This window comes from Sinocyclocheilus grahami, unplaced genomic scaffold (assembly GCF_001515645.1).
Source record: "Sinocyclocheilus grahami isolate Dianchi unplaced genomic scaffold, SAMN03320097.WGS_v1.1 scaffold343.1, whole genome shotgun sequence".
Taxonomy (NCBI): Eukaryota; Metazoa; Chordata; class Actinopteri; order Cypriniformes; family Cyprinidae; genus Sinocyclocheilus; species Sinocyclocheilus grahami.
Window position 1 is genome coordinate 1,265,216 of NW_015505522.1, and position 24,195 is coordinate 1,289,410.

A 24,195-nucleotide genomic window follows, 5' to 3' on the forward strand; every position below is an offset into this window, starting at 1 on the left:
TGTGTGTGTGTGTGTGTGTGTGTGTGTGTGTGTGTGTCATGGAGGAGGTGACTTAATTCATTTCAGCTCTGTGTTTGGAAAATGCTTTGCATTCAGAAATCAGAGACTCTTTTGGCAACCATTAACCTCAAAATTAGTCATTCAAAGTTTTAAATAACTTGTTTGTGTCATTTTTACATAACATCGAGAGTTCAGTCGTTGTCAGTCTGCTGAGGTTAAGAAATATAGCCTACAAATACAGGAGATTAGAAAATTAGAAATATATCAATAGCAGCATGGGCTTTGCTGATCTTCTGGATGAAGTTGGCGGGTTTGGACGCTTTCAGATGATTCATGTCGCTCTTCTGTCCATCCCGGGCCTTCTGATGGCTAGCCAGAATTTACTCAATAACTTCACTGCCGGTGTACCGGAGCATCACTGTCGCATCCCGAACATCACGGCGGCGCTGAACGAGAGCACGGCGGCACTGCTTCGCGCGTTTATCCCGCTGGATTCATCACGAACACCGTCCAAATGCACCCGGTACACCGACGCTCAGTGGCACTTAATCACAGACAAACCGAGTCACACAAATGCCACTGAACTCCAGACAGAGGCTTGTGCTGAGGGCTGGACATATGACAAGACTGAATTCATCTCATCTATAGTGTCAGAAGTAAGTCGTTTCCGATTTACAATTCAGCTTTTCAACAATTGTTAGGCTGACAATAGAATTTGAATAAATAGATTAATATATTAATATTAAATAACACAGACCTTAAAATGCACTATCCGAACTTAATGCATTAACACTTTGCAATACAGACCTAATGTTGGTCTCTTTTTATAGAAGACGAGCAGCATTTCAAAAAATGAAAGTGTAAAAAAGTTATGCAAGTTTACTGTAAATAATATTATACTAAAGTGCATTATTTTAAATAAAAAATATTTTACAGAATGTTTTGGAATCTAAGATTGCTATAAATCAAAAGCCATAACTTATGTTTTAGTTATGTTCCAAATTTGAAGTTGACATCACAAAAATTGAGGTACTTGTAAGATTTTGTTTAGGCGCTATACCGAAAATAGCCACTGGGTCACACAAATTCATAGCCTTTTTTGATGCATTTTCCGTCACAAATGTATAAATTTCTGTCACGATATACTTTGTTATAACAAGATCCAATTGCAGCTTTATTGTAGTCCCAAACAATGATGCAGACAGAATCGCTGGCAACCCAGCCGGCATTTCAATTGATTCAACGGTGAATCAAGATTGGGTACCATGGTTGAATCAATATTGGATTATGTTTTGATTTTACAAATCGGATCAATGTTGATATTGGGACATTGTTTCACCATTGAAATCACAACGTTGTTTCACCATTGAATATGCGACGTTGTTTCACGGTCTTACCTTCAGCATAGGTGAATTAAGGTCATTCTGTAAACGTTGGATTAACGTTGAATTAGGTGTTGATTTTGCAAATTGAATCGGTGTTGATAACGCGACGTTGTTTCACCGTCGTACTTTCTTACATGGGTGATGAATACACAACTGTATGTTCAATTAGAACCTAGTTTGCATTTTGATCAACACTGTACATACATAAAGTTAAAAATCAAATGACTGGCAGCAATGGCTTTACAATCAACTTCAATAAACTACCACATGCTCAAAATTGTAAAACAGCAGTTTTAATTTGGAGCTCAGGAGTGAACTCGTAGACTGGAGCGAGCTCAGGAGTGAACTCGTAGACTGGAGCGAGCTCAGGAGTGAACTCGTAGACTGGAGTGAACTCTGAGGCAGACTCCTGGGCCAACAAAGCAGGATGCTTAGGTGGGGCCGGCAGGGCAAGGAGCTTGGTTGGAGCCGGCAGGGCAAGGATCATGTGTGAGACAAGGCGAGCGGGCTGCTCAGTAACCTCTGGGACTACCAGGCTTGGGTCCACACGAGTTGGGTCCTTCAGGACCACCAGACTTGGGACCACAGGAGCGGACTTAGGAACTACTGATGTAGAACTAGCTTCCCTCCTTCTCGACCTCCGCTTAAACGTGGAAATTGATGAAGGGTCCTGGGCTTGACTATACGAGGGAGGTGGGGATGGGACAGCCCCTGCAGGTGGACTCTGGTGGTGAATTACCTCCCCCTCCTTGTGGATCTGTAAATACCTGGAGAAATTTCAGAAATCCAAATATTTCACCAGTTCCATCTCCCAAGGTGGCAGGGGTTTGTCCAGACAAGTTAAAAATGCCCTTAAGGTCTGCATTCTGGCAACCCAGCCGCTCCGCATTTGTCCAGAACCTCAGGGTGATGGTCCGCACCTCCACTCCCTGCTGGCGAAGTACAGCCAGACTTCGGAGATGGACTTAAATGGAGCTAAATCCTGTCCTTCGTGCTGCTGGATCTGTAGTGTGGCTTCAGTATTCTGTCACAAAATACTCTGTTACAAGAAGATCCAATTGCAGCTTAATTGTAGTCCCAAACAATGATGCAAACAACAGAGCCACTGGCAGAAATCACTTGCAAAAAATAATCCACAAAACATAGAGTCCACAAACACAAAGTAACAGAACTCAACACTGACGCAAACAAGGGCTAACAGAACATGGTATATATAGGGCAACTAATAAGACTAATGACACACAGCTGGGAACAATAAGAACTAATAGACAGAGCAAAGGGTAATGGGAAATTAAGTCCAGATCCAAACGGCAATTAACCCTCATGTGGCTGTCATAGGCAATTTCTGTCACAATATTACTTTATCACTAAATATCTATATTGGAGCCTTGAGACTCAGACCTTTCTAACAGCATGTGTTTTGTCACAATTAGAAAAAGTTTTGATTATAAAATATTGTAGTACATTTTGGAATATGACACCGCCCACTAGGGGGAGGAGCCTGCTAAACGGGTTTGAAGCTCCATTTCCATATAAAGCAATGGTTAATTTCTAAATGGATTTTAATGGATGAGTTTTGAGTGTTTAAGCTTTTGAATAGGATGATTGCTAAAACATTTGATAGGGAAACGGCAATATAAAAAATGTGGCAAGCATCCTGATAGTGGGATGCTGACAGTTAACAGGCTGAACAGTACTGTGGTTTGTGACTTCCTAAAAGTTCAAATATTCCATCTCATTACAATTGTCTTTACCATTATCAGCCTGAAAATAGCATATTTCTCCTCAGTCAGCCGAGGTATCAGAGTGGAGCCTTCCAATTACACAGGAATATTCAATATAAGCAGTTTACATTTATTTAATTTATTGGGTAAAAGAAAACATCTCTCTTGAACAAAATGCAAAATTACATTTTTTGTACATTACATTTTTTTAAATTAGCAAGTCACAAAATGCATTTACAGGCTGGGATTTTGTTCGCAAAAGGTCCACAAAATGTTTACCCTTATGTGCATGAAATTGAGTTTCTAAGCTAAAGTAATATTGTGATTTTCGGTCATACGTCATCTAAGGTAAGTATGAGAGCGTCAAATAACTCCTTCCTCATTTTATTTCGGGGGAACCAGCTTAATTTAATTTTAACAGTAAAGAAAATCAGAAGGATTGTTGAGTAAATTGGATAAATTAGCAAATTATGTAAATTGGAGGGATTATGCTGACCAATCTGAAAGATATGTGAAGTCTGGTAAAGTGTAATATTTATGTTTCTCTTGGTCAAGCCATGAGTCCATCCTGAGCATGAGGTATTTGCAAATCGGTGCCTTTCCGAATCAGAGGTGTTTTCTCTTAAATCGAGGCAATAGGCTTCTGTTAATGTAGAGACCTCATCCTAAGTGAAACTTTTCCAGATGTTGTTTGGGTTGCCATTCTGTTTGCCTGCTGTCCACTACAGGAACATGTTTTGCAGTGATGCTTTTCTCTTATTTGTCACAGTGGGATTTGGTTTGTACCCTCCGTTCACTCAAACAGATGAGCCAGACCATTTACATGGGAGGAGTGCTGACAGGTGCCATTATATTTGGAGGGCTATCTGACAGGTAATGCATCTGTTTCCGCTGTCATTATAACACCATTACACAAAACACATTGACATATATGTCTTTTTGCACAGTAAAAAGATTCAATAAACAATGTGTCTGACTATTTTTCACATGTGAGGTCATGAATCAATGATGTACAAGTGCATTTCAACCATATGCCAGCAGTTATTTTTTACAGCAAAACACCACAGTGTTTTTAGCAGTTAATCTTTAGCTGCATTCACATGGACACTAATGATCTTGAATAAGTCTAGTAACATTAAGACTATTTTACAAGACTAGTAAATAATTTTTTCTAGTTGTTGATAATATGCAGGAAAGCAAAATGAGAATTGAATAGAAAAATAACATTAAAAAGAAGGATTGATTTGATAATGTCCAATCGCCATTAAATGTTTAATATTATTGAACAATTAATTTATTGATTTTAAATATTTATTCATGTGGCATTAACATCTGCATGTCTCTTACAGTTGTCTGATTGATTTTATTGTCCCAAGCATTGAGAAATCATTTTATGAGGTACTTAATTAACACCCAATAAGCTACGAAATCAAAGCAGACTTTATACTTTTAAATAATATTACTCACTTTTGATATTTTCCAGTACTACATACCTCATTGTAAAGCGACCGATCGGTTCAGCTTTTCACTTATTGCAAATGGTGGAAGGCAACATGCAGTTTTATGTAAAAATTCAATCGAATTGAAAATATGAACAGAAATAATAGTATATCAATAATATTAAAAATCACTGGTTGAGTTGTGGGTAGTAAAGCTCATCATCAAACACTACGTACAGTACATGCTGCATTAGTGAACTCAACTGTACAGTGATGTTATTACAGCATGAACTCTAAACATGCTGTGATTATCTACACTATAACCCACCATTCATTCATGCATTCATTCAATGGATTAGAAAAACATTTCAGTAGTCTTTTGAATCGGTGAAGGATATGTCAGAATCATCTCGCTACTCTTTATTCTCCTGTAGGTTTGGGCGAAAGGCCATGCTGATTTGGTCGTATTTTCAGCTCGCTGTCTTAGGCACGTTCACGGCTCTCTCACCGTCTTACGTGGCTTACTGCATCTTCAGATTCCTGACGGGAATGTCTGTGTCTGGAGTCATTCTCAATGCCGTCTCACTCAGTGAGTGTCTCGCTTCACTCATTCGAAAGGAAAGGACTGGTTCATCCAACATATACAATATACAAAATGATTTGCATAGGGGAAAACAATGGAGATAGATAAGAAGAATGATTTTTAAAGTCAATTACTATGAATGTGTTTACATATGTGACCCTGCACTCCCGAATGAGTTTGCGCGAGAGAACGTAATCTTTTAGTTTTAAGTCGGTTTGAACAATCTGGATAAGCGCAAGTATGTACCATTTTGATTAGCCGTCGTACCTACAATGACTGTGCACTGTGTAACCAATGAGTGACGTATACGCACGAGAGATCACTTCCGGCGCTCGCGTAAACTACGCCAGAGAGCGTACACACCTCACGCACCGGACGCCGTGCGCGCGCACAAAGCAGCTGGACATACAATCAACTTAGAGGTAAAAAATTATATAAATATTATATAAATACTGTTTGGTTTCTGGCACAAACCGATCGTTTCGTGTCTTAGGACATCAATGTGTCGTCACGAGCCGCAGGGTTTAATTTGGATTTGTCTGTGCATGTTTTTTTTACTCTCATAGATTTTGTTACCATTGCCATGCATTATACGACTGACAGACTGCAACGGCTGGAGTTAAAAATCATCATATGTGTTCTACTGAAGAAACAAAGTCACCTACATTTTGGATGCCCTGGAGGTAAGTAAAAATTTTAATTTTGGGGTGAACTATCCCTTTAAGTCGCTGGGGGATATTTGTAGCAATAGTCAACAATACATTGTATGGGTCAAAATTATAGATTTTTATTTTATGACAAAAATCTTTAGGATAATATGTAAAGATCATGTTCCATGAAGATATTTTGTAAGTTTCCTACCGTAAATATATCAAAACTAAATTTTTTTTAGTAATATGCATTGCTAAGGACTTCATTTGGACAACTTTAAAGACTATTTTCTCAATATTTAGATTTTTTTGCACCCTCAGATTCCAGATTTTCAAATAGTTGTATCTCAGCCAAATATTGTCCCATACATAAATGGAAAGCTTATTTATTCAGTCATAAAATTTACCCTTATGACTGGTTTTGTGGTCCAGGGTCACAAATGTTATTTTACTTTAAAGAAAAAATATGAAGGTGTTTAAAAGACAATATTTGGAAAATATAAATTCACTGACACTGTCAGATAAGAATAATGAATAATGATGCTGTTGTCGTCTGTATAGAGCCTTATAGCAGATATGGATGAATTTTGCAACACTGACACAGTTATTGATCTGAACTGAAACAACATTGAACTAAATGGATTGTAATTAAAAAATAACATTGTTATCTTCAATAGAGCTGTTTTACTGATTGATTTTGCCACATTAACACTGTTATTTTCCTTTTTATCGGCCTATATAAATAAATGTGACTTGAAATGTTCGTGTTGTTATAGAGGTGGAGTGGATTCCGACTAAGGCTCGGACGCTGGTGGGCACCATATCGTCTTTCTTCTTCACGTTTGGTCAGATGATTCTAGCTGGAGTGGCGTACAGTCTGAAGGACTGGCGCAAAATACACGTGGCCATCGGTCTTCCTTTCTTTATCTTTTTCTTCTACAGCTGGTACGAGATTATTCAAATCAATCTTTGGCAGTGAATGAAACTTAATCATGACGCTAAAAAGTCAATGCTCTATTGCATTTGAAAATAAAGTCCCCGCCTACACTAAACCTAACCCTGAGGAATGTTTCACCCAAAAATGTGAAAGTGAAAGCCATTCAAGCTTTGTTTGGATTAGGAATATGTTGATTACATTAATGCAAGAATGTTACAATAGTGAAGAATGGTATTATAATAAAGGCTTAACTAGAATATGAACCTCAAATTGAAAATGTTCAGGTTGTGACAACTTTACTATATGTTTAGTAAATTAGTTGTATATTTTATCTCAGGCGATGATGGTAAAACTAGCTTTTTGTTGTTGTTGTTTTTTTCAATCAAGATTTTGAAGAAATCAAAAAATTCATAGATTATAAAAGGCATACTATAAGATGAAAAAGGAAAGAACACTGAATGCAAGATAAAACCACAGTTTTAAAAAGCGTAACAGAAGCCATCTTTAAACAAGAGTCATTTTTCAGCATGCATAGATAGTATGTGATTGTGTTGATTCTGCATTTCCAAATTTCTCAAAGGGTGTTTAAATCACACACACACTCTTAAAAATCAAGGTGCTTCTTCACAGCGATGCCATAGAAGAAGCATTCAGTCAAAGGTTCTTTAAAGAACCATCTCTTTCTATCCTTTTTATAATCTGAAGAACTTTCCTTCACCACAAAGTAGCTTTAGTGAAACAGAAAGGTTCTTCAGATGTTAAAGGTTCTCTATGGAACCATTTAGACAATACAGTTTATTTTTAAGAGTGTAGACTCATTAGAACTATTGAAATTCTGCACCTAGTAAAAAACGAATGCAGCATACAATAACACGTACAGAGATGTCTCCATGTCGAAGGTGGTACTCTGAATCTGCTCGCTGGCTGGTGCTGAACGGTCGCTCTGAGGAAGCACTGAAGCATCTCCACCGCGTGGCTAAAATCAACGGCAAGCCCGAGATGACAGAGAAGATCACTTTAGAGGTTTCACATCAGCCTATAGCAACATTTCACATTTCATACCATCACATATTCATATATCACATCTTCATGTTTAGGTGCTGGAGTCACACATGCAGAAAGAGGTGCAGTCCAGTAAGAGCATTCATACTGTGTTTGATCTCCTAAAAACACCAACCATGAGGAAGATATCCATGTGCCTTATGGTCGTCTGGTGAGAATCAAACTAGTATTATGCTTAAATATACATTCATAAATACATTAACTTACCATCCTGCATTATACTCTGTTTGCAAAATAATTTGGGGGGGTCTGATTCCAAAAGTAACGGCTGTTTTGCTAAAGCAAATGATGTTTTTCCAAAACATATTATGCATTTTGTAGCATTTTTGCTTTTGACGTTTGTGCAGTGAAGTCTTGTGTTGCTTAATCAGCAAAAAAAAAAAAAAAAAGGACGACAAAATAACATGATTCCTGTCTGAATCTGAGCCAGATTACAACTATTTGTTTAATTCTCAGCCTTTTTTCACATGCAGGACATTCATTTTTATGCTTAATTTTTAAAATTAAGATTTGAAAAATCTTCATTCTTATGAAAAAATAAAGTGGTGAAATGTTTCTGAACTTATCTTCAACAAATTAGGTAATATTACACCTTCTTTGGAAATCAAAATTTTTGGTAACACTTTAATTAAAGCCTCTATGAATAATGCATTATAAAGGGTACTGTAATTATTCATAATGTGCATTGTAATACATTATATCTTGTCGTAAACAAGTATAACCAAATTTAAGAAGCATAGTGTAAAAATGTATTATAATGTATTAAGTGTGGTTACAATGAGATTGTACAATGCATTATAAGGTGCATTACAAGGCATGAGTAACACAAAATGTTGTTTCTTGCACAGACTGATCATTTCGCTTCATAAGACCTCGATATATCGTCAGGAGCCACGGGGATTCATTTTGTGTTGCCTGATATGATTTCTTTGACTCTTAAACTGACAGCAGCCACTGACTTGCATTTTATGAATCACCAAGGAGCACAGTTTCAGCTAAAAATCTTCTTTATTGTTCTACTGAAGAAAAAAGTCACCTACATCTTGGATGGCCTGAGTTAACAACAATGAAGAGCAACGTTTCATTTTTGGGTGAACTATCTCTTTAATTTGCATGATATAGTTCACATTAGTGACATTTTAATAAAAAAAGACAAAAAACGAAGCATGCCTAAAGCGTCATATAAAATCTATTAGGAGGAATTTATTAACAATGGACAGAACTTTTATGGCATTTATTCATGAAGGTGAATGCATGTAGAAATGATTGCAACGTTTCAAGTTGTACAAGTTAAAATTAGTTCCCGTATTACGAGCAAGCATAAAATGAAGGGATAGTTCACCCTAAAAATCATCATTTACTCACCCTCGTGTTGTTCTGATGCTGTACGAGTTTCGTTCTTCTGTTGAACACAAAGGAAGATATTTTGAAGAATGTTGAGAACCAAACAGTTGGTAGCCACTGACTTTCGTGGTGGTCCTTTGGAACCAGAAACTATTCAATTACCAACATTCTTCAAAATATATTCTTTTGAAAACATTTTCATATACTTTATGAATTAATTAACTAATGCCCATAAATAGAACCGTATAAAGTAGTACCAGAAATAAAACATAAACAGAGAGAGGAAGAAATGTTACTGTTACATGGTACTAAATATGTAATGATAATACAAAAATCACAAGCCCAAGTGGGACCATGCATTAGAGATATTGTACTTTGCATTTCCAGAACAAGTAGGGAATAGCAATGCAAACTTTTACATGAACTTGACCTCATAGGATAACTGTTTTCATGTTTGTTCCACAGGCAGACCGGCATGGGCTTTGCCTCCACGATGGCCAGAATCGGATCCATGGCCGCTCCTGCAGTCCTGATCCTGGAGGAGATCCTGCCGGCTCTGCCTAGCATCATATACGGAGGATCCGCTGTGCTCGCTGGTTTCATAGCCTTTTTGCTTCCAGAAACCCTTGACATTCCTCTGCCTGATACCATTGAGGATGTGGAGGAGAAAGGGTAAAGTCTCAGAGCTGAATCCACGATGAATCACTGTGACTAGCTTTCAACTTCAGCATCGGATTCAGCCGAAGTCTTAAAGAAGAGACGCAGAGTGAGTCGCTGGCCTTACGGGACATCAAACAGAGTGAAGAGAACAAGTCCTCTGGGCTTCATCCACTGTCAGACACTCCAGTTCAATTAAAGTAATAATTATTACACCTCGAGACGAACATTAAAAGACTGCTATTGATGCTTGCTGTCTCAATCTAGACAACAGATGAGTTTGTTTCTTCATCAGGTTTGGAGAAATGTAGCACTGCATCAGTGTCTCAGCAATGGATGCTCTGCAGTGAATGGGTGCCGTCAGAATGAGAGTCCAAACAGCTGATAAAAACATCACAATAATCCACAGCACTCCAGTCCATCAGTTAATGTCTTGAGAAGCCAAAAGCTGTGTTTGTAAAAAACAAATCCATCAAGACATTAAGGCGTTTTAACTGTAAACCTTTGCTTCTAGATAAAATATCAGAATTCATAATAATGCTTCCTCCAGTGAACAAGTCTGTCTCCTGTTATCTCTCACATCAAAATCCACACACATAATTGTTTAGAGCTGATTTGGACTGATCTGTGCAGATTTCTCTCCTGCTTCAGACCAGATTACTTTTTCACCGGAGGAAGCGTTGTTATGGATTATGGACTCATATTTGAGTTAAAAACATCATAATGCTGGATGTGTTTCAGCTTTTGTCTTCTCCAGATGTTCACTGATGGACTGGAGTGCTGTGGATTACTTGTGGATTATTGTGATGTTTTTATCAGACGCTCATTCTGACGGCACCCATTCACTGCAGCGCATCCATTGCTGAGACACTGATGCAATGCTACATTTCTCCAAATCTGATGAAGAAACAAACTCATCCACATCTTGGACGGCCTGAGGCTGAGTAAACATTCAGCGAATTTTCATTTTTGGGTGAACTACTCCTTTAATGTACAAAAGTGTACAAGTAGTCTATATGACACATGCTTTAAATCACCGTTTGCCTGATAATCTTGAATTTTGTTCTTTCATGACTTTGTTGGAAAATCAGTAGACATGAAAATTGAATGCATGATTGCAGGGATTGATTTTGTTCAGATGTTTCAAAGTACAGCATTAGAAGTTCTTTGTTAGTACTAGTATGCTATTGCGTATTAGTACTAGTAATAAAAGTATGCTATTACGATACATTTTTCACGATTATTTAGAATGTAATGAAGGTTCTACAGTGACTTAATAATGTACACAAAAAGTAGAATAATTTTTATAGTAAGTTTTTCATTGTATCCGAAATGTAACAAAATGTTAACAAACTGTAACGTTTTACAATAAGGTTCAGTTCATTAACATTAGCTAATGCATTAGGTATCATGAACCTATACAACAATTCTTTACAGCATTTAATATGTAGTTAAGTGTTATTTTACACCATTGTTCATTTATGAATTCATGCTCATTACAGTTTTTCTCAATTGCTTAAACACATTTGCCCACTCAGACATTACATTTTCAGAACAGTTAACACACAGCTCAATGGCCAAAATTACTCATTTTGTTTGCAAAATGCTCCAACACTCACAAAACATGCAACATAAGCAACTTGTGGTCAAATTAATTTATTCTTTCAATCAATCATTACACAATGGACAACAAAACACAGCTATAAATATGAAACTCAGAAGTGTTGAATAGCTCCTTGCATGGCAAATCCATCAGCAGCCCTCTCTCTTTAGGTGAAAGTCTTTCATTTAATGCATCAAAAAATGTGATGAGGCATTCTGTATTGAACTGATAGTTTGCATGTGGCAAAGCGCACCATCATTGGAGACGGCAGCACACATGGTGATATTACTGGCACTGCGACAGTGGCGCTCTGCCCAATAAATGTTCCTCCCATGTCTCCTAATGTGGCCATTTGAATTTCTAGCTGTAAATTGTTTTGGTGTAAAATGATGATTTTCTACTGCTTAAGCTGAAGATGCAGCTCAAAATGAAGTGTTCAAAATGCTCCAACACTCACAAAACATGCAACATAAGCAACTTGTGGTCAAATTAATTTATTCTTTCAATCAATCATTACACAATGGACAACAAAACACAGCTATAAATATGAAACTCAGAAGTGTTGAATAGCTCCTTGCATGGCAAATCCATCAGCAGCCCTCTCTCTTTAGGTGAAAGTCTTTCATTTAATGCATCAAAAAATGTGATGAGGCATTCTGTATTGAACTGATAGTTTGCATGTGGCAAAGCGCACCATCATTGGAGACGGCAGCACACATGGTGATATTACTGGCACTGCGACAGTGGCCCTCTGCCCAATAAATGTTCCTCCCACGTCTCCTAATGTGGCCATTTGAATTTCTAGCTGTAAATTGTTTTGGTGTAAAATGATTTTTTTCTACTGCTTAAGCTGAAGATGCAGCTCAAAATGAAGTGTTTTGAGCATTTGAGTTCACAGTAAACACTTTGGTGCAGTTTACTGCTTATGTGGAGTTTCTCGACTCTCTCTGAAATCTTTTAATGACTATTAGTTTGTTACCATATTTTGATAAACACCCTCTCTGGCTTAAATTAAATGAAGGCGCAAGTGCATGCAGCCTGTATCAGTCGATTTTACAGTATACTTCATATTTTCATAGGCAGTGTTAAAGAAATTGCTTATTAATGTTACTTTAAAATCCAGTCACAATATTTATTTATACATTGAAGATGAATGAGTTCTGAAGTGATTTGTGATTGACCATGGAGCACAAAACCAGTCACAAGGGTCAATTTCTCGAAATTGAGATGTATTCATCATCTGAAAGCTGAATAAATAAGCTTTCCATTGATGTATGGTTTGGACCGGACCGGACAATATTTGGCCGAGATACAACTATTTGAAAATCTGGAATCTGAGGGTGCAAAAAAATCTAAATACTGAGAAAATCATCTTTAAAGTTGTTCAAATGAAGTTCTTAGCAATGCATATTACTAATCAAACATTAAGTTTTGATATATTTACGGTAGGAAATGTACAAAATATCTTCAAGGAACATGATCTTTACTTAATATGCTAATGATTTTTGGCATAAAAGAAAAATTTATAATTTTGACCCATACAATGTATTGTTGGCTATTGCTACAAATATCCCCCAGAAACTGGGCTCCACTTGATCTTCATCATCACATTCTTAGCACAGCAGAAGTCTCCTCTTGCAAATGCCTTAACACTTTTTCATCTTTCTCACACATTTTTCACACCCTTTGTCAAAACGGTCACGACAGATCTCATTAAAAGACCCCAAACTCTATTGGATTCACGGTGTTGAACAAAAGGAAAATATCTATTCACAGCTGACAGAAAGTACTTGCATAATCACGAATCTCTAATGCACCTGTGTGAAACTCGTTTGCACAATTCTTCAATCAACTCTTCAAAAGATGCCACCTCTGTCCTGCTATTTGCAAGTATGGATCAAAGAGGCCCAAGGCATGAAAGGAGAGTAAGAGAGCTAGAAAGAGAAGTTTGCATACAGGGTGGAGGAGCTGCATTACTGTAAAAGGAGAAAATACAGCTCGAGATTCAAATGAAATTCAGGAAACAATTATTGACCATGTCATCAACCATAGTTCAAGTAATGAATTAAGGTAAAGTGGTGCAGAGCCAGTGGTGGTATGGGTGGCAAACATTAAAGGGTTAGTTCACCCAAAAATGAAAATTAGCCCATAAATTACTCACCCTCAAGTCATCCTAGGTGTAGATGACTTTCTTCTTTCAGACGAATCCAGTCGGAGTTATATTAAAAGTGGTCTTTGATCTTTCAAGCTGTTTAATGCCACTCAGCGGGTGTTGCATTGCTTCTGTCCATCTAGCTTGCGCTCGCTTATTTTTTTGTACTGTATTTTTGATCAAATAAATGCAGCCCTGATGAGCAGAATACTTATTTCAAAAATAATGAATATTATTTTTACATAATATAAATGAATGACAGACTGCATTCCAGAGTGTGTTAAGCTTTATTGTTACTCAGAATTACATGACAGTGCATTTGTATTAATGAATAAATGCGTTCAAACAGGAGTTGTGCATTTGATCAGGTGACCCTGGAGCACAAAACCAGTCATAAGTGTCAATTTTTCAAAAGTGAGATGTATACATCAACCGGAAGCTGAATAAATAAGCTTTCCATTGATGTATGGTTTGGACCGGACCGGACAATATTTGGCTGAGATACAACTATTTGAAAATCTGGAATCTGAGGGTGCAAAAAAATCTAAATATTGAGAAAATCATCTTTAAAGTTGTTCAAATGAAGTTCTTAGCAATGCATATTACTAATCAAAAATTACGTCTTGATATATTTACGGTAGGAACTTTACAAAATATCTTCAAGGAACATGATCTTTACTTAATATCCTAATGATTTTTGGCATAAAAGAAAAATCAATAATTTTGACCCATACAATGTATTGTTGGCTATTGCTACAAATATCCCCCAGCGACTTAACACTGCTTTTGTGCTGCAGGGTCACATATGTCAATGGTTTCCAAGATTAATTCTTGGAGAGAAAAAAAAATCAGGGTTCAAAGCTAGGCATTTTTGTTACAGGCCAGTGGGTCACATTTTTATATCCAATGCAAAGAGTTAAGAGCTAAATATATGTTCACCCTGGTTCATTTATGTGCAAAATATTTAGTATAAACCATCTATAAAATTGCATCTTGGTAAGATGTGTCAACATTTGAACTGCCTTAAAGTGTGTTTTTTTTAAATATCCAACATGATATATATTGTATACGTTTCTTCTGTGCACAGAAAACGCCTCAGACCGCGAGAGTACCAAATTAAGTTCTTTCACATCTTCTTGTGCTTGAACGGTGTAAAAATCACTTGTTTTAATTTGCAAAACTTAAGACATTTCCATATGATGATAAACTTTTGTGACAACACACGACTGACCCGATTAAGGCTTTTTAGGATATTTTTAAAACTGAAGACTTTAAAACGTCTTCATTGACTGAAGCGAAACCACTGACACTCACCCATCTGCCTCCATCTTCTTTCTCTTCTCAATGATCTGAAATAAACAGAGACCGTGTGAACATGCTGCAGGACTGAATGAACACCATTATCACCACCAAACATCTGTTTGCAGCTCACGTGGGTCATAGGGGTGCGATATTGACAAAAAAAAAATCTTTGTATTTATCTGGATTTTTTGATAATGATAATTAAATGATATTTTGCCGAGTGTGTTTTTGTGCTGATTTAGGCTTATCATAGATAAATAAATATGACATTAAAACCACCAGTAGGTGGCGGCAAATCCCTGCCTTAATGTGTGATTCATTGAATCATTCATTCAAACGATTCATTCAAAACACCTGATTCATGTAGAAACAAAGCAAGCGGCTGTCTTTATGAATGGATCATTGAATCAATGACTCAAATGACTCATTTAAAAGCAGATTCATTCAGGAATGAAACGCGCAGTGTTGCCATGAGATGCATAAATGTCCTGCTCCAGCTTTGTTTCGAAACGTTTTCATCGGCCAAACAGAAAAAAACAAGACAGTATTGTGTCTAAAATGTAACAATTAAATTGATTGTTGAACTGTTATATAAAATCAATACTACATTTGCGATAATGCTCATGCGCTAATATTTAGGAAAACGGCACTGATGCCTGTGCATTATAACTAAACTTTATCATATGTTATCATCACACAGTCAATGCTTTTTTTTTGGCCAAACAGAAAAAAACAAGACAGTATTGTGTCTAAAATGTAACAATTAAATTGATTGTTGAACTGTTATATAAAATCAATACTACATTTGCGATAATGCTCATGCGCTAATATTTAGGAAAACGGCACTGATGCCTGTGCATTATTACTAAACTTTATCATATGTTATCATCACACAGTCAATGCTTTTTTTTATATAAAACGGTTATATCCATATACGTAGTAAGGTTTCACAAAATAAAACAGAGCAAATAAATTGTAATGATATTAATAAACACAGTATTCTTCCACCAAACAATGTAGCTCCTCAGAAACAGTTGTGGTTGCTACAAAGTAGTTGCCAAGCAACACAAACTTAAACAAAGGTGTATGTTACTTTGTAGAGTCATTTACAACAGCTTCGAACGTGGCTCAGCCAATCAGAATCAAGGACCGGAACTCTCCGTTTTTATAACCAGCGTTTTATTCCACTACATCTCAAATTCTTAAACACGACACAGTGTTGCAGAATAGAGCCTGTAAACTCACAGCACTGATTTTCTTCCACTGTCGGTCTAGCTCAGCCTTCTCGTTGGTTTCTTTAAAGCGGCGAGTCTTTCGGCCCTCAGACATTTTGATGCCGTACTGGAAGGCAGCCCTACAAAAACACAATTATCATCATGATTAAAGTGAACACGCAACCTCAAATCGATGCAAACTGGTGAAAAACAGAGTCTGTGTTACTTGGGAAGCGCCTCCTTCTTGTTCATGTAGTCGCTGTACTCTTCTTGCGTGTCGAAGTCCCAGCGGCCCAAAGGACCCTTCTTATTACCCTAGAGACAGACACACACGTGAACACGCCTGACCAGAGACACACGGAGACATTTCTCCATTACAACTCAAAATCACTCATGCCTGGTCCATCTTGCTGTAGTCCACCTCCTCATCACTGTCCACAGCCAGATCATCCATTCTACAACAGAGAAGCAAACACTCCCAAACTCAACATCATCAGCATCCTCAACTGTACGTGACAGAAGACGACGTAACTCACGTGGCAGGGTAGCACTCGGCGTAACTGTTTGACATCCCAAAGAAATCTCCAAGATGCTTCTTCTCTTCACGTCTGCTTCCAGTGTTCACGGTTAAAGAAACAAACGTAAAAAGCCATTGCATCCTTTGGAATTGGAACTTGATGTTATTAATCTATACACTAGAGCTGCCCCCTTAACAGTCGACCACAATTTTGTTAGTTGGTTAAACACACAAACAAAAGGCTGGTACTTGTGCTAAATACAGTAGCTATATTGCGCAGGAAATCCAAACATCCGTTGACCTCAAATATGGTTTATCATTTGAAATGTAAATATATAAGTAGCGGCAACTTTACACATCCGCTCACCCTAACATTAACCTAGATAAATGTGCGCTAAAATAAAGGTACTGGTGCGATACTGCACGACATGGAGACACTGGCGCCATCACATGCATTTTTTCCTAATAACAGCGGAAACAACTTCAAATACACCACCATTTCTACTCAAACAGATAAGAGTAACACATCATTCGAAACTGTAAAGGGTCAACTTCTGTGTACACTCACAATCAGCGTTGGGGAAAGTTATTTTTAAAAGTAATGCATTCAAATTTTGCATTATTCCCCAAAAAGTAACTAATTGCATTACTTTTTCTGGAAATGAAGGCCTGGTTTCACAGACAGGGCTTAAACTAAACCAGGATTAGACCATAGTTCAATTAGGACGTTAAAGTAATTTTTAAAACTCGCTCCAACAGGCTTAGAAAAATCAACTTAATTCAAAGGGAAAACTAGTTTTCATTCCCCACTGACAGATATTAGTAGATAACTAGCTTGATTTCGTTCAGTTTCTCAAACGACTTCCACGTCTGAAAACTCCAAAAATGTGAAAAGGCACATGAATTATAGTCTTGTTTCGGTGATTTAAAGTGCTACAAGTATAACATATCTTGACTTAAACTTCAAGTACATTACAGGGAAAACTACCTTTGTCCTTCTTCTTGAGCTTCTTGTTGCGGGTGCCCTGCCTCAGGTACGACAGGATCTGCGTCAGTTTGCTGATGACTATGTCATTAGTGGTGAGCGTCGTCTGAGCCTGAGGAACAAATACAGCAGTTTGACAAGACTTTAAAAATCATCTAGTGCAGTCTGATCATGCAACCTCACCGGAAACCACAATGCACCTTTTCTTTTCATGTCGCAGCCCTGAACAACATCAAACTATAGTTGACACGACATGATTTTTTTTTGTGGTCTGTACTAAATACAGGTGGAAAATGTTAAAAATGTTGAGATCAGATCACTGAAACCACATCCAGATGCAGACAAAACACATCTGTAGTATCAATTACGACTGAAACGGATTCTTATTCTTTTCATTGGCGTCCTTGCCTGTTCAATCACAAGCTACGTAATACGGCTTCGTCCTTTTAGACTAAGATTTCTGATTTGAAATCGTCAAAATAATAGACGACGGGCCATTGAATTATTAGAAAAATAATGCACATAAAATATTTTTCTAATAATTCAATGGCCTGGAGTCAATTATTCCGCTTGTACTACGGTTACCACACCTCAAGACATTGATCAGATTATATATTTAAAGGGATTCGTCTGGTTTTTGTACTTAAATTGCTATTGTGAGTAGGATTATTTCTTCCGCAGCTCATCCAAAGCCTCTTTTGCTAGTTCCAAAATGTTGTTTTAAAGCTGGTAATGAAGGCTTGAGCCGTTGATAGCATTCTAATGCAGTTATTAATGACAGACAGAAAACGAGAGAGAGAGAGCTTGTGTGAAATAGGCTAGCTCTGTGCGTCCCTTAACAGTGTTCTGCAGCAGCGTCTCTAAACACTGCTGTTATTACCTCGCTAGAGAGAAATGTCATGTGTAGCCTTTAAGTTACTACACTATATAAGCTAACTGATAAAATTGTCAGGGCAGCGCTGACAACAACTTTTTGTGCAAACTGCGTGACCGTAGTGTGCGTGTGCGAGCACGTGTGATTGCAGTAATTCTTGAGTGCTGTATAGGTACTGTATGCTAATTTCTGTTATTACAGTTAACTATACGAAGTGATATGGAACTGTAATGCGGTCAAGAGAGCTGCCTGGAACTACGTTCGCTGTGCGTTTCCCTGAAAATAATTGCACCTCAGAACGTTCGTCAGCCAATCAGATTTAAGCATTCAACGGCCACATAATATAAATCAAATTATAGCACGAGTTGAGCGAGAGAATATATTTAACAAGGTCTTCATTTGTGAGTCAAAGATGAACGAAAGTCTTATTGGTTTGGAATGAAGTGAGGTTTAAAATCTCTAACAGCTTTATAAAAAATAAAATAAAATAAGTGTTTTTTTTTTTTTACAACAGAATCGGCATTTTCATTTAAATAAAAGATATTTGTTAGAAGAGACAATAAAAACAGCTTCGTGCATCAAAACTTGATTTTTCAAAAGTGCACAAATCTGCGACAGCTGATTCAATGTAACAGTTCTGACAAGCCAACATTACGTCATGATCATTGTTTACATGATTTTTTTATGTTTAAGCACCCCTTTTCAGATTTTGAGCCATATATGTGACTCTGGAGCACAAAAGCAGTGTTGAGTCGCTGGGGGATATTTGTAGCAATAGCCAACAATACATTGTATGGGTCAAAATTATTGATTTTTCTTTTATGCCAAAATCATTAGGATATTAAGTAAAGATCATGTTCCATTAAGATATTTTGTAAGTTTCCTACTGTAAATATATTAAAACTGAATTTTTGATTAGTAATATGCATTGCTAAGAACTTCATTTGAACAACTTTAAAGATGATTTTCTCAATATTTAGATTTTTTGCACCCTCAGATTCCAGATTTTCAAATAGTTGTATCTCGGCCAAATATTATTCATCTTATTTACTCAGCTTCCAGATGATGTATAAATCTCAATTTCGAGAAATTGACCCTTATGACTGGTTTTGTGCTCCAGGGTCACATATTCACTGTCATGTGCATGCAGCCATTTGTGCCTTTCATTTAATATCAGTTATTTATTACTGTATGTCATGCAGAATTACAGTGGTGGCCAAAATGATTAGAACAGTAGTATTTTCAGCAGATAAAAATGGTTTTAAGTCAGTTATTTCTATGTTTTGCTGTAGTGTGTCAGTAGGAAATATCAGTTTACATTTCCAAACATTCATTTTGCCATTAATTGTAATAATGCAGCGAGATTTATCTGCACTTTTTTATCTCCAAGACGCTTCAAGAAACCTCCTGCAAAGCTCCTGAGAAACTCTGCTCAGGTGCACCGAGGGCAAAAGCTGCTTTAAACACAGAGGATGCTCACACCAAATGTTGATTTCATTTAGTTAAGAGAAGTTCATTGATCAAGAAAATCTGTGTATGACGGCATCCTCATTTTACAGCATTTTTACACAAGTGCCTAAACTTTTAACAGTGCTGGAGCTTTGCAGGAGCTTTCTTGAAGCGTCAGTTCTTCTGGATTGAGTCGGTCTCAGTTTGTTCTGTTTCTTCATGTGACTCCAGACAGACTGATGATGATCAGATCAGATCTCTGTGTGCAGCACAAACATCTCGCTGCATTATTACAATTAATGGCACAATGAATGTTTGGAAATGTGAACTGATATTTCCTACTGACACACTACAGCAAAACATAGAAATAACTGACTTAAAACCATTTTTATCTGCTGAAAATACTACTGTTCTAATCATTTTGGCCACCACTGTAATTCTGCATGACATACAGTAATAAATAACTGATATTAAATGAAAGGCACAAATGGCAGAGGACACTCACGCCTCCGCAGTGGGTCCCACGGCTCGATAGTTGGCCGTGGTGCTGATGAGCTCCGTCTCCTCGTAGTCTTTATTAACACCGTCACGTCTTTCTCGAGCACGGTCACGGTATTTCTCCGCCAGCTCGCGCTCTCGCTCCATCTCCTGCTGCCGCAGTTTAGCGTAGTAACTTCAGACAGAAGCGGAAACGGTAACAGAGAACAACAATCAAAACCTGCTCTTGCGTGCATCACATCGTATTATGACAAATAAAAATCATTCTAAAACAACTAAAAAAAAAATTGTGTTTGGTTTTACCACATTTGTAAAAAAGCTCAAGGCTCTGTGGAATTTTTACAAGACAAATTTCACACATTTTGGTATAGAAAAAATTGGGGGTTGCATTAATGCATGGGGAAAAACTCAATATTTAAAAATTCTCAAGCTCACATGTCAATTCTGCCCTGGTGTTTTTATTTATTATTTTTAATAAATTAACTTTCCACTTGCTAACACAAGCGGGAATCTGAGGTGAATACAGCATAAATAGAAATATTCCTCTGCAAGGAAAAGTTTAAAAAAGTTAAACAACACATTTATCAAACCAAAATCATGAGTGAAATTAAATGTCTATTTATTCCTGCTGCTCATTTAATTTATCTAAAATGTGAAAAAGTGAAATGCCATTTGATCAGCAGTGAATAAAGTCATCAGAAACGTGTAAATATATGCAGAAGAGAGACAATAGCAGCAGCAGTAGTAATGTAGGATGATTTATTCATCACTGTTCCTCGACTCACCTTTTTTTCTTCCGCCTGCGAGCCGCAGGGTCCTCATCCTCATTATATTCCCGTGGCATCCTGGGAAATTCATCACAACAAGACGTCAAACAGACTTGTCAGACTGCTATCATGGAAACATGCAGTGTAGGGCTGCAGAGACTAGCTGGGAAGTCGAGTATTTGAGCGTGAATTAACCAGAGCAAGCATAAAAAGGACACAGATTCCTGTTCAAGTTGGCAAAACTGTTACATTGTATTAATACGCTTGCACATATTTTTTTAAGGTTACAATGTTACATGTTAAATACAAAGTGATAATTCTTATTTTGATGTTTTTACATTAACATGTAACTATTGCAAACATTGGCCTATCAATTAATAAATGTGACCGGTGCTGGCAAAATGAGTCACAATGAGCAAATTTTCTCTTTAATTTTCATAGCGGAGCCACTAGAAGTCTTTCAACCACTCTCTCCGAAAACTGTACGCCTTCTATTCGGCTGGTGGACCAACATTCACCACATGATCGCCATCACCAGCACCATTATTTGTAACTTTAGGTGGTTCACAAAAGAAATCTGTCAGTGTTTCTTTTTTTATTTTCTCTCTTCTTCAGCCTTTTTCATTCCCCGCGGTAGTTAGCTCCCTGTCACCTGACAGTGGAGAGCAGTGGCTGGGTGATTGACAGCTAATATTAACCAATCTAAAATCTGCATTAAAGTTAAGAATGTAAAGATGAAGTTTAACTGGTTATGTAGCCTAACGTTTCATAGAACGGCAGACAGGTCACCGTATCAACACACAGAAGGCACATAGATTTTTAGAGAAACGAAAACAGGTCGCACGACAACAATTATATGCACTCGCACAAATGCTCCCAAATATATTTTGAGGTCGCACAGATTAAATTTCAGGAGCATATGCGACCAAAATGGTCGCAATTTCGAGCCTTGTATGTACGATTTGTTTTTGTGTCTTAAATGGTAACATGAAGCACAAGTACTCGAGTAACTTAGGTTTTGTTTTGACAAATAAGCGACGAGCAGAAGTGAGTAGTGACTCAAAGAAAGATCTCAGACAAAGTCAAAGTACTCATGGTGGCGTGTTTTGGAGGGTGGAGCTGAGGACGGCGCAGATCTCGGGGTCATCAGAAGCTTCCTGAAGTCATCATTGGTCAGCTTGGATCTGAGGATCACAAACAGATGCTCAGTGAGGCACAAGAACAGATGAGCGAAGCACGAAAATAGTCAAACATTTTAATGGACTGCAACAAAAATGACTGCATCTGCTGATGTTTCCCTCACTTTATCCGAGGTAACATTAATAAAGCTATAGATTTAACACTAGATAGAAAGATCATTCACATCACTGTATTTATCAAATAACAGGGAAGTCTTTAAGACCTTTTTAATACTAAATAAAACACTTTTTGTGAATAAATTGAAGGGAACACAATATGTATATATAAAAAAGCCTTGAATAGCTCCGCTCCAAACCACTGGAAAACAGAACTAACTTTTATTCTACCTTCTAATCACAATGCAAAAAAGTGATGTTCTTGCTCAGTATTTTGTCTTGTTTTCCAGTCCAAACGTTTAAAGACTTTTAAATCAAGATACATTTACTTGAGAAGCAAAATGACAGAAGTCTGATCTGAAACTGATCAAGTTTATGATTAAAACAAGAACATAAATATCTGCCAACAGGCTCAGAGAGAGAGAGAGAGAGAAAAATGAATTCAAAGGGAAAATAAGTTTTCATTCCCCACGGACAGAAATGAGTTCTAGCTTTAAGCATAAACTCACTTTATTTAGTGCACATTTTCAAGACATTTCACATTTGCATCTCAATCCTGATTTAAGGATGTTTAGATGTCTGTATTAAAAAACAAAAATACAAAAGATGCAACATTTAATTCCACGACTTCATGAATTTCCTGCTCTGAATTAAAACTATTTTAAAGGCTTTACGATGCACAAGGGTGTCTTTTTACCAACCGAGGGTGTCATTAATACCACAGTTGATCTATCATCATCAGCACATTATACGGAGATGAAGTGATGGTGACGAGCACTTACTGAAGCGCTGAGCGGTGATCCTCCACCTCATGGCCATCCGGAGCCAGAGGATTGGAGTAAACATCAGCTGAAAGAGACACACACATGAAAACACACATCACACTACAGTGAGCATTAGATGTGGTCAAATAATCGTTCATCACCCCAAAGATACACGTGAACTAGTGCTGGGCGGTATACCGGTTCATACCGAATACCGGTTTTTATTTTTGTTATGATACGGATTTTGAAAATACCGGTGTGTGTCGCTTAAACAACGTTGGGAACGCGACACTGTTTGAAAGGGGTCCCTCTTCACTGTTGCACTGTGGTGAAGGAACAGCTGTACGTGTTACTAAGCGTGAACGTTCAGAAACTGAAGCTGTAGAACTAATAGAACGTGATGACACAGAAGAACTCATCCACACTGACCTCCACAAATATCCAGCGCCCGCTGCCATCAGCTCCCGCGTCTCACACACACGAGCGACTTTAGAACTAGATTTAGCAACTTTCAGACCCTTTTAGCGGCTTCTTCCACAGAATATTCATACTGACAAACCTAGCCACTTTTCTGGATAAAGCTTAGCTATGGTTCAGTTGGAAGATTTCTCCAGTGCTGTCCCGCGAGCGCGAGGTCTGACTTTCCCGGAGAAGTGTCGCCTCTCTCGGCGTCTGTTCTGTGCAGCGAGCGGCAGAGAAGCAGCGACTCCTCAATAAATGAGTACAAAACAGGGTTTCCAAGCACCTGTCGCTTACTGAGTGTGTGGAATTATAAATATGAGCGCAGTTCGTCTGTTAATATCACATGCACATTTTTAGTTTGTTGTTGTTTTTAGTTTGTTACTCAGACGCAGGCAGTGCGCTGCATGAGACAAAAGAGTAATCCAGCCAAAACAACCGCATAGCCGCTCTTTAGTGTAGATGCATGTTGATTTTATCAGACGATGCCGTGATTATAAATGAGAGTGACTCCTGGATAACATGTATTAAAAGG

The 24,195-nt window shown here is 37.6% G+C and overlaps 2 protein-coding genes across 2 annotated transcripts in view; one reads left to right on the forward strand and one right to left on the reverse strand.

Moving 5' to 3' along the window:
* The first annotated feature begins 133 nt into the window (after positions 1–133).
* LOC107603225 (solute carrier family 22 member 6-A-like) lies at positions 134–12,181 on the forward strand. The gene is made up of 9 exons (XM_016295967.1): positions 134–656; positions 3,879–3,982; positions 4,983–5,137; positions 6,558–6,726; positions 7,618–7,741; positions 7,816–7,931; positions 9,590–9,796; positions 9,865–9,957; positions 12,058–12,181. Exons 1-9 carry the CDS (start codon positions 276–278, stop codon positions 12,179–12,181), a joined length of 1,473 nt encoding a protein of 490 aa, XP_016151453.1. The 5' UTR covers positions 134–275.
* A 2,582-nt stretch (positions 12,182–14,763) lies between these two features.
* LOC107603226 (protein Red-like) overlaps positions 14,764–24,195 on the reverse strand; it is an 11,789-nt gene continuing 2,357 nt past the window's right edge. Inside the window, exons 2-11 of the mRNA XM_016295968.1 lie at positions 23,220–23,286; positions 22,234–22,326; positions 21,161–21,220; positions 20,385–20,550; positions 17,541–17,666; positions 16,589–16,725; positions 16,450–16,507; positions 16,279–16,367; positions 16,084–16,192; positions 14,764–14,885 (exon numbers count right to left, since the gene is read on the reverse strand). Of these exons, the coding sequence (XP_016151454.1) occupies positions 14,847–14,885; positions 16,084–16,192; positions 16,279–16,367; positions 16,450–16,507; positions 16,589–16,725; positions 17,541–17,666; positions 20,385–20,550; positions 21,161–21,220; positions 22,234–22,326; positions 23,220–23,286 (944 nt within the window). The 3' untranslated portion in view covers positions 14,764–14,846. The remainder of the gene's footprint in view (positions 14,886–16,083; positions 16,193–16,278; positions 16,368–16,449; positions 16,508–16,588; positions 16,726–17,540; positions 17,667–20,384; positions 20,551–21,160; positions 21,221–22,233; positions 22,327–23,219; positions 23,287–24,195) is intronic.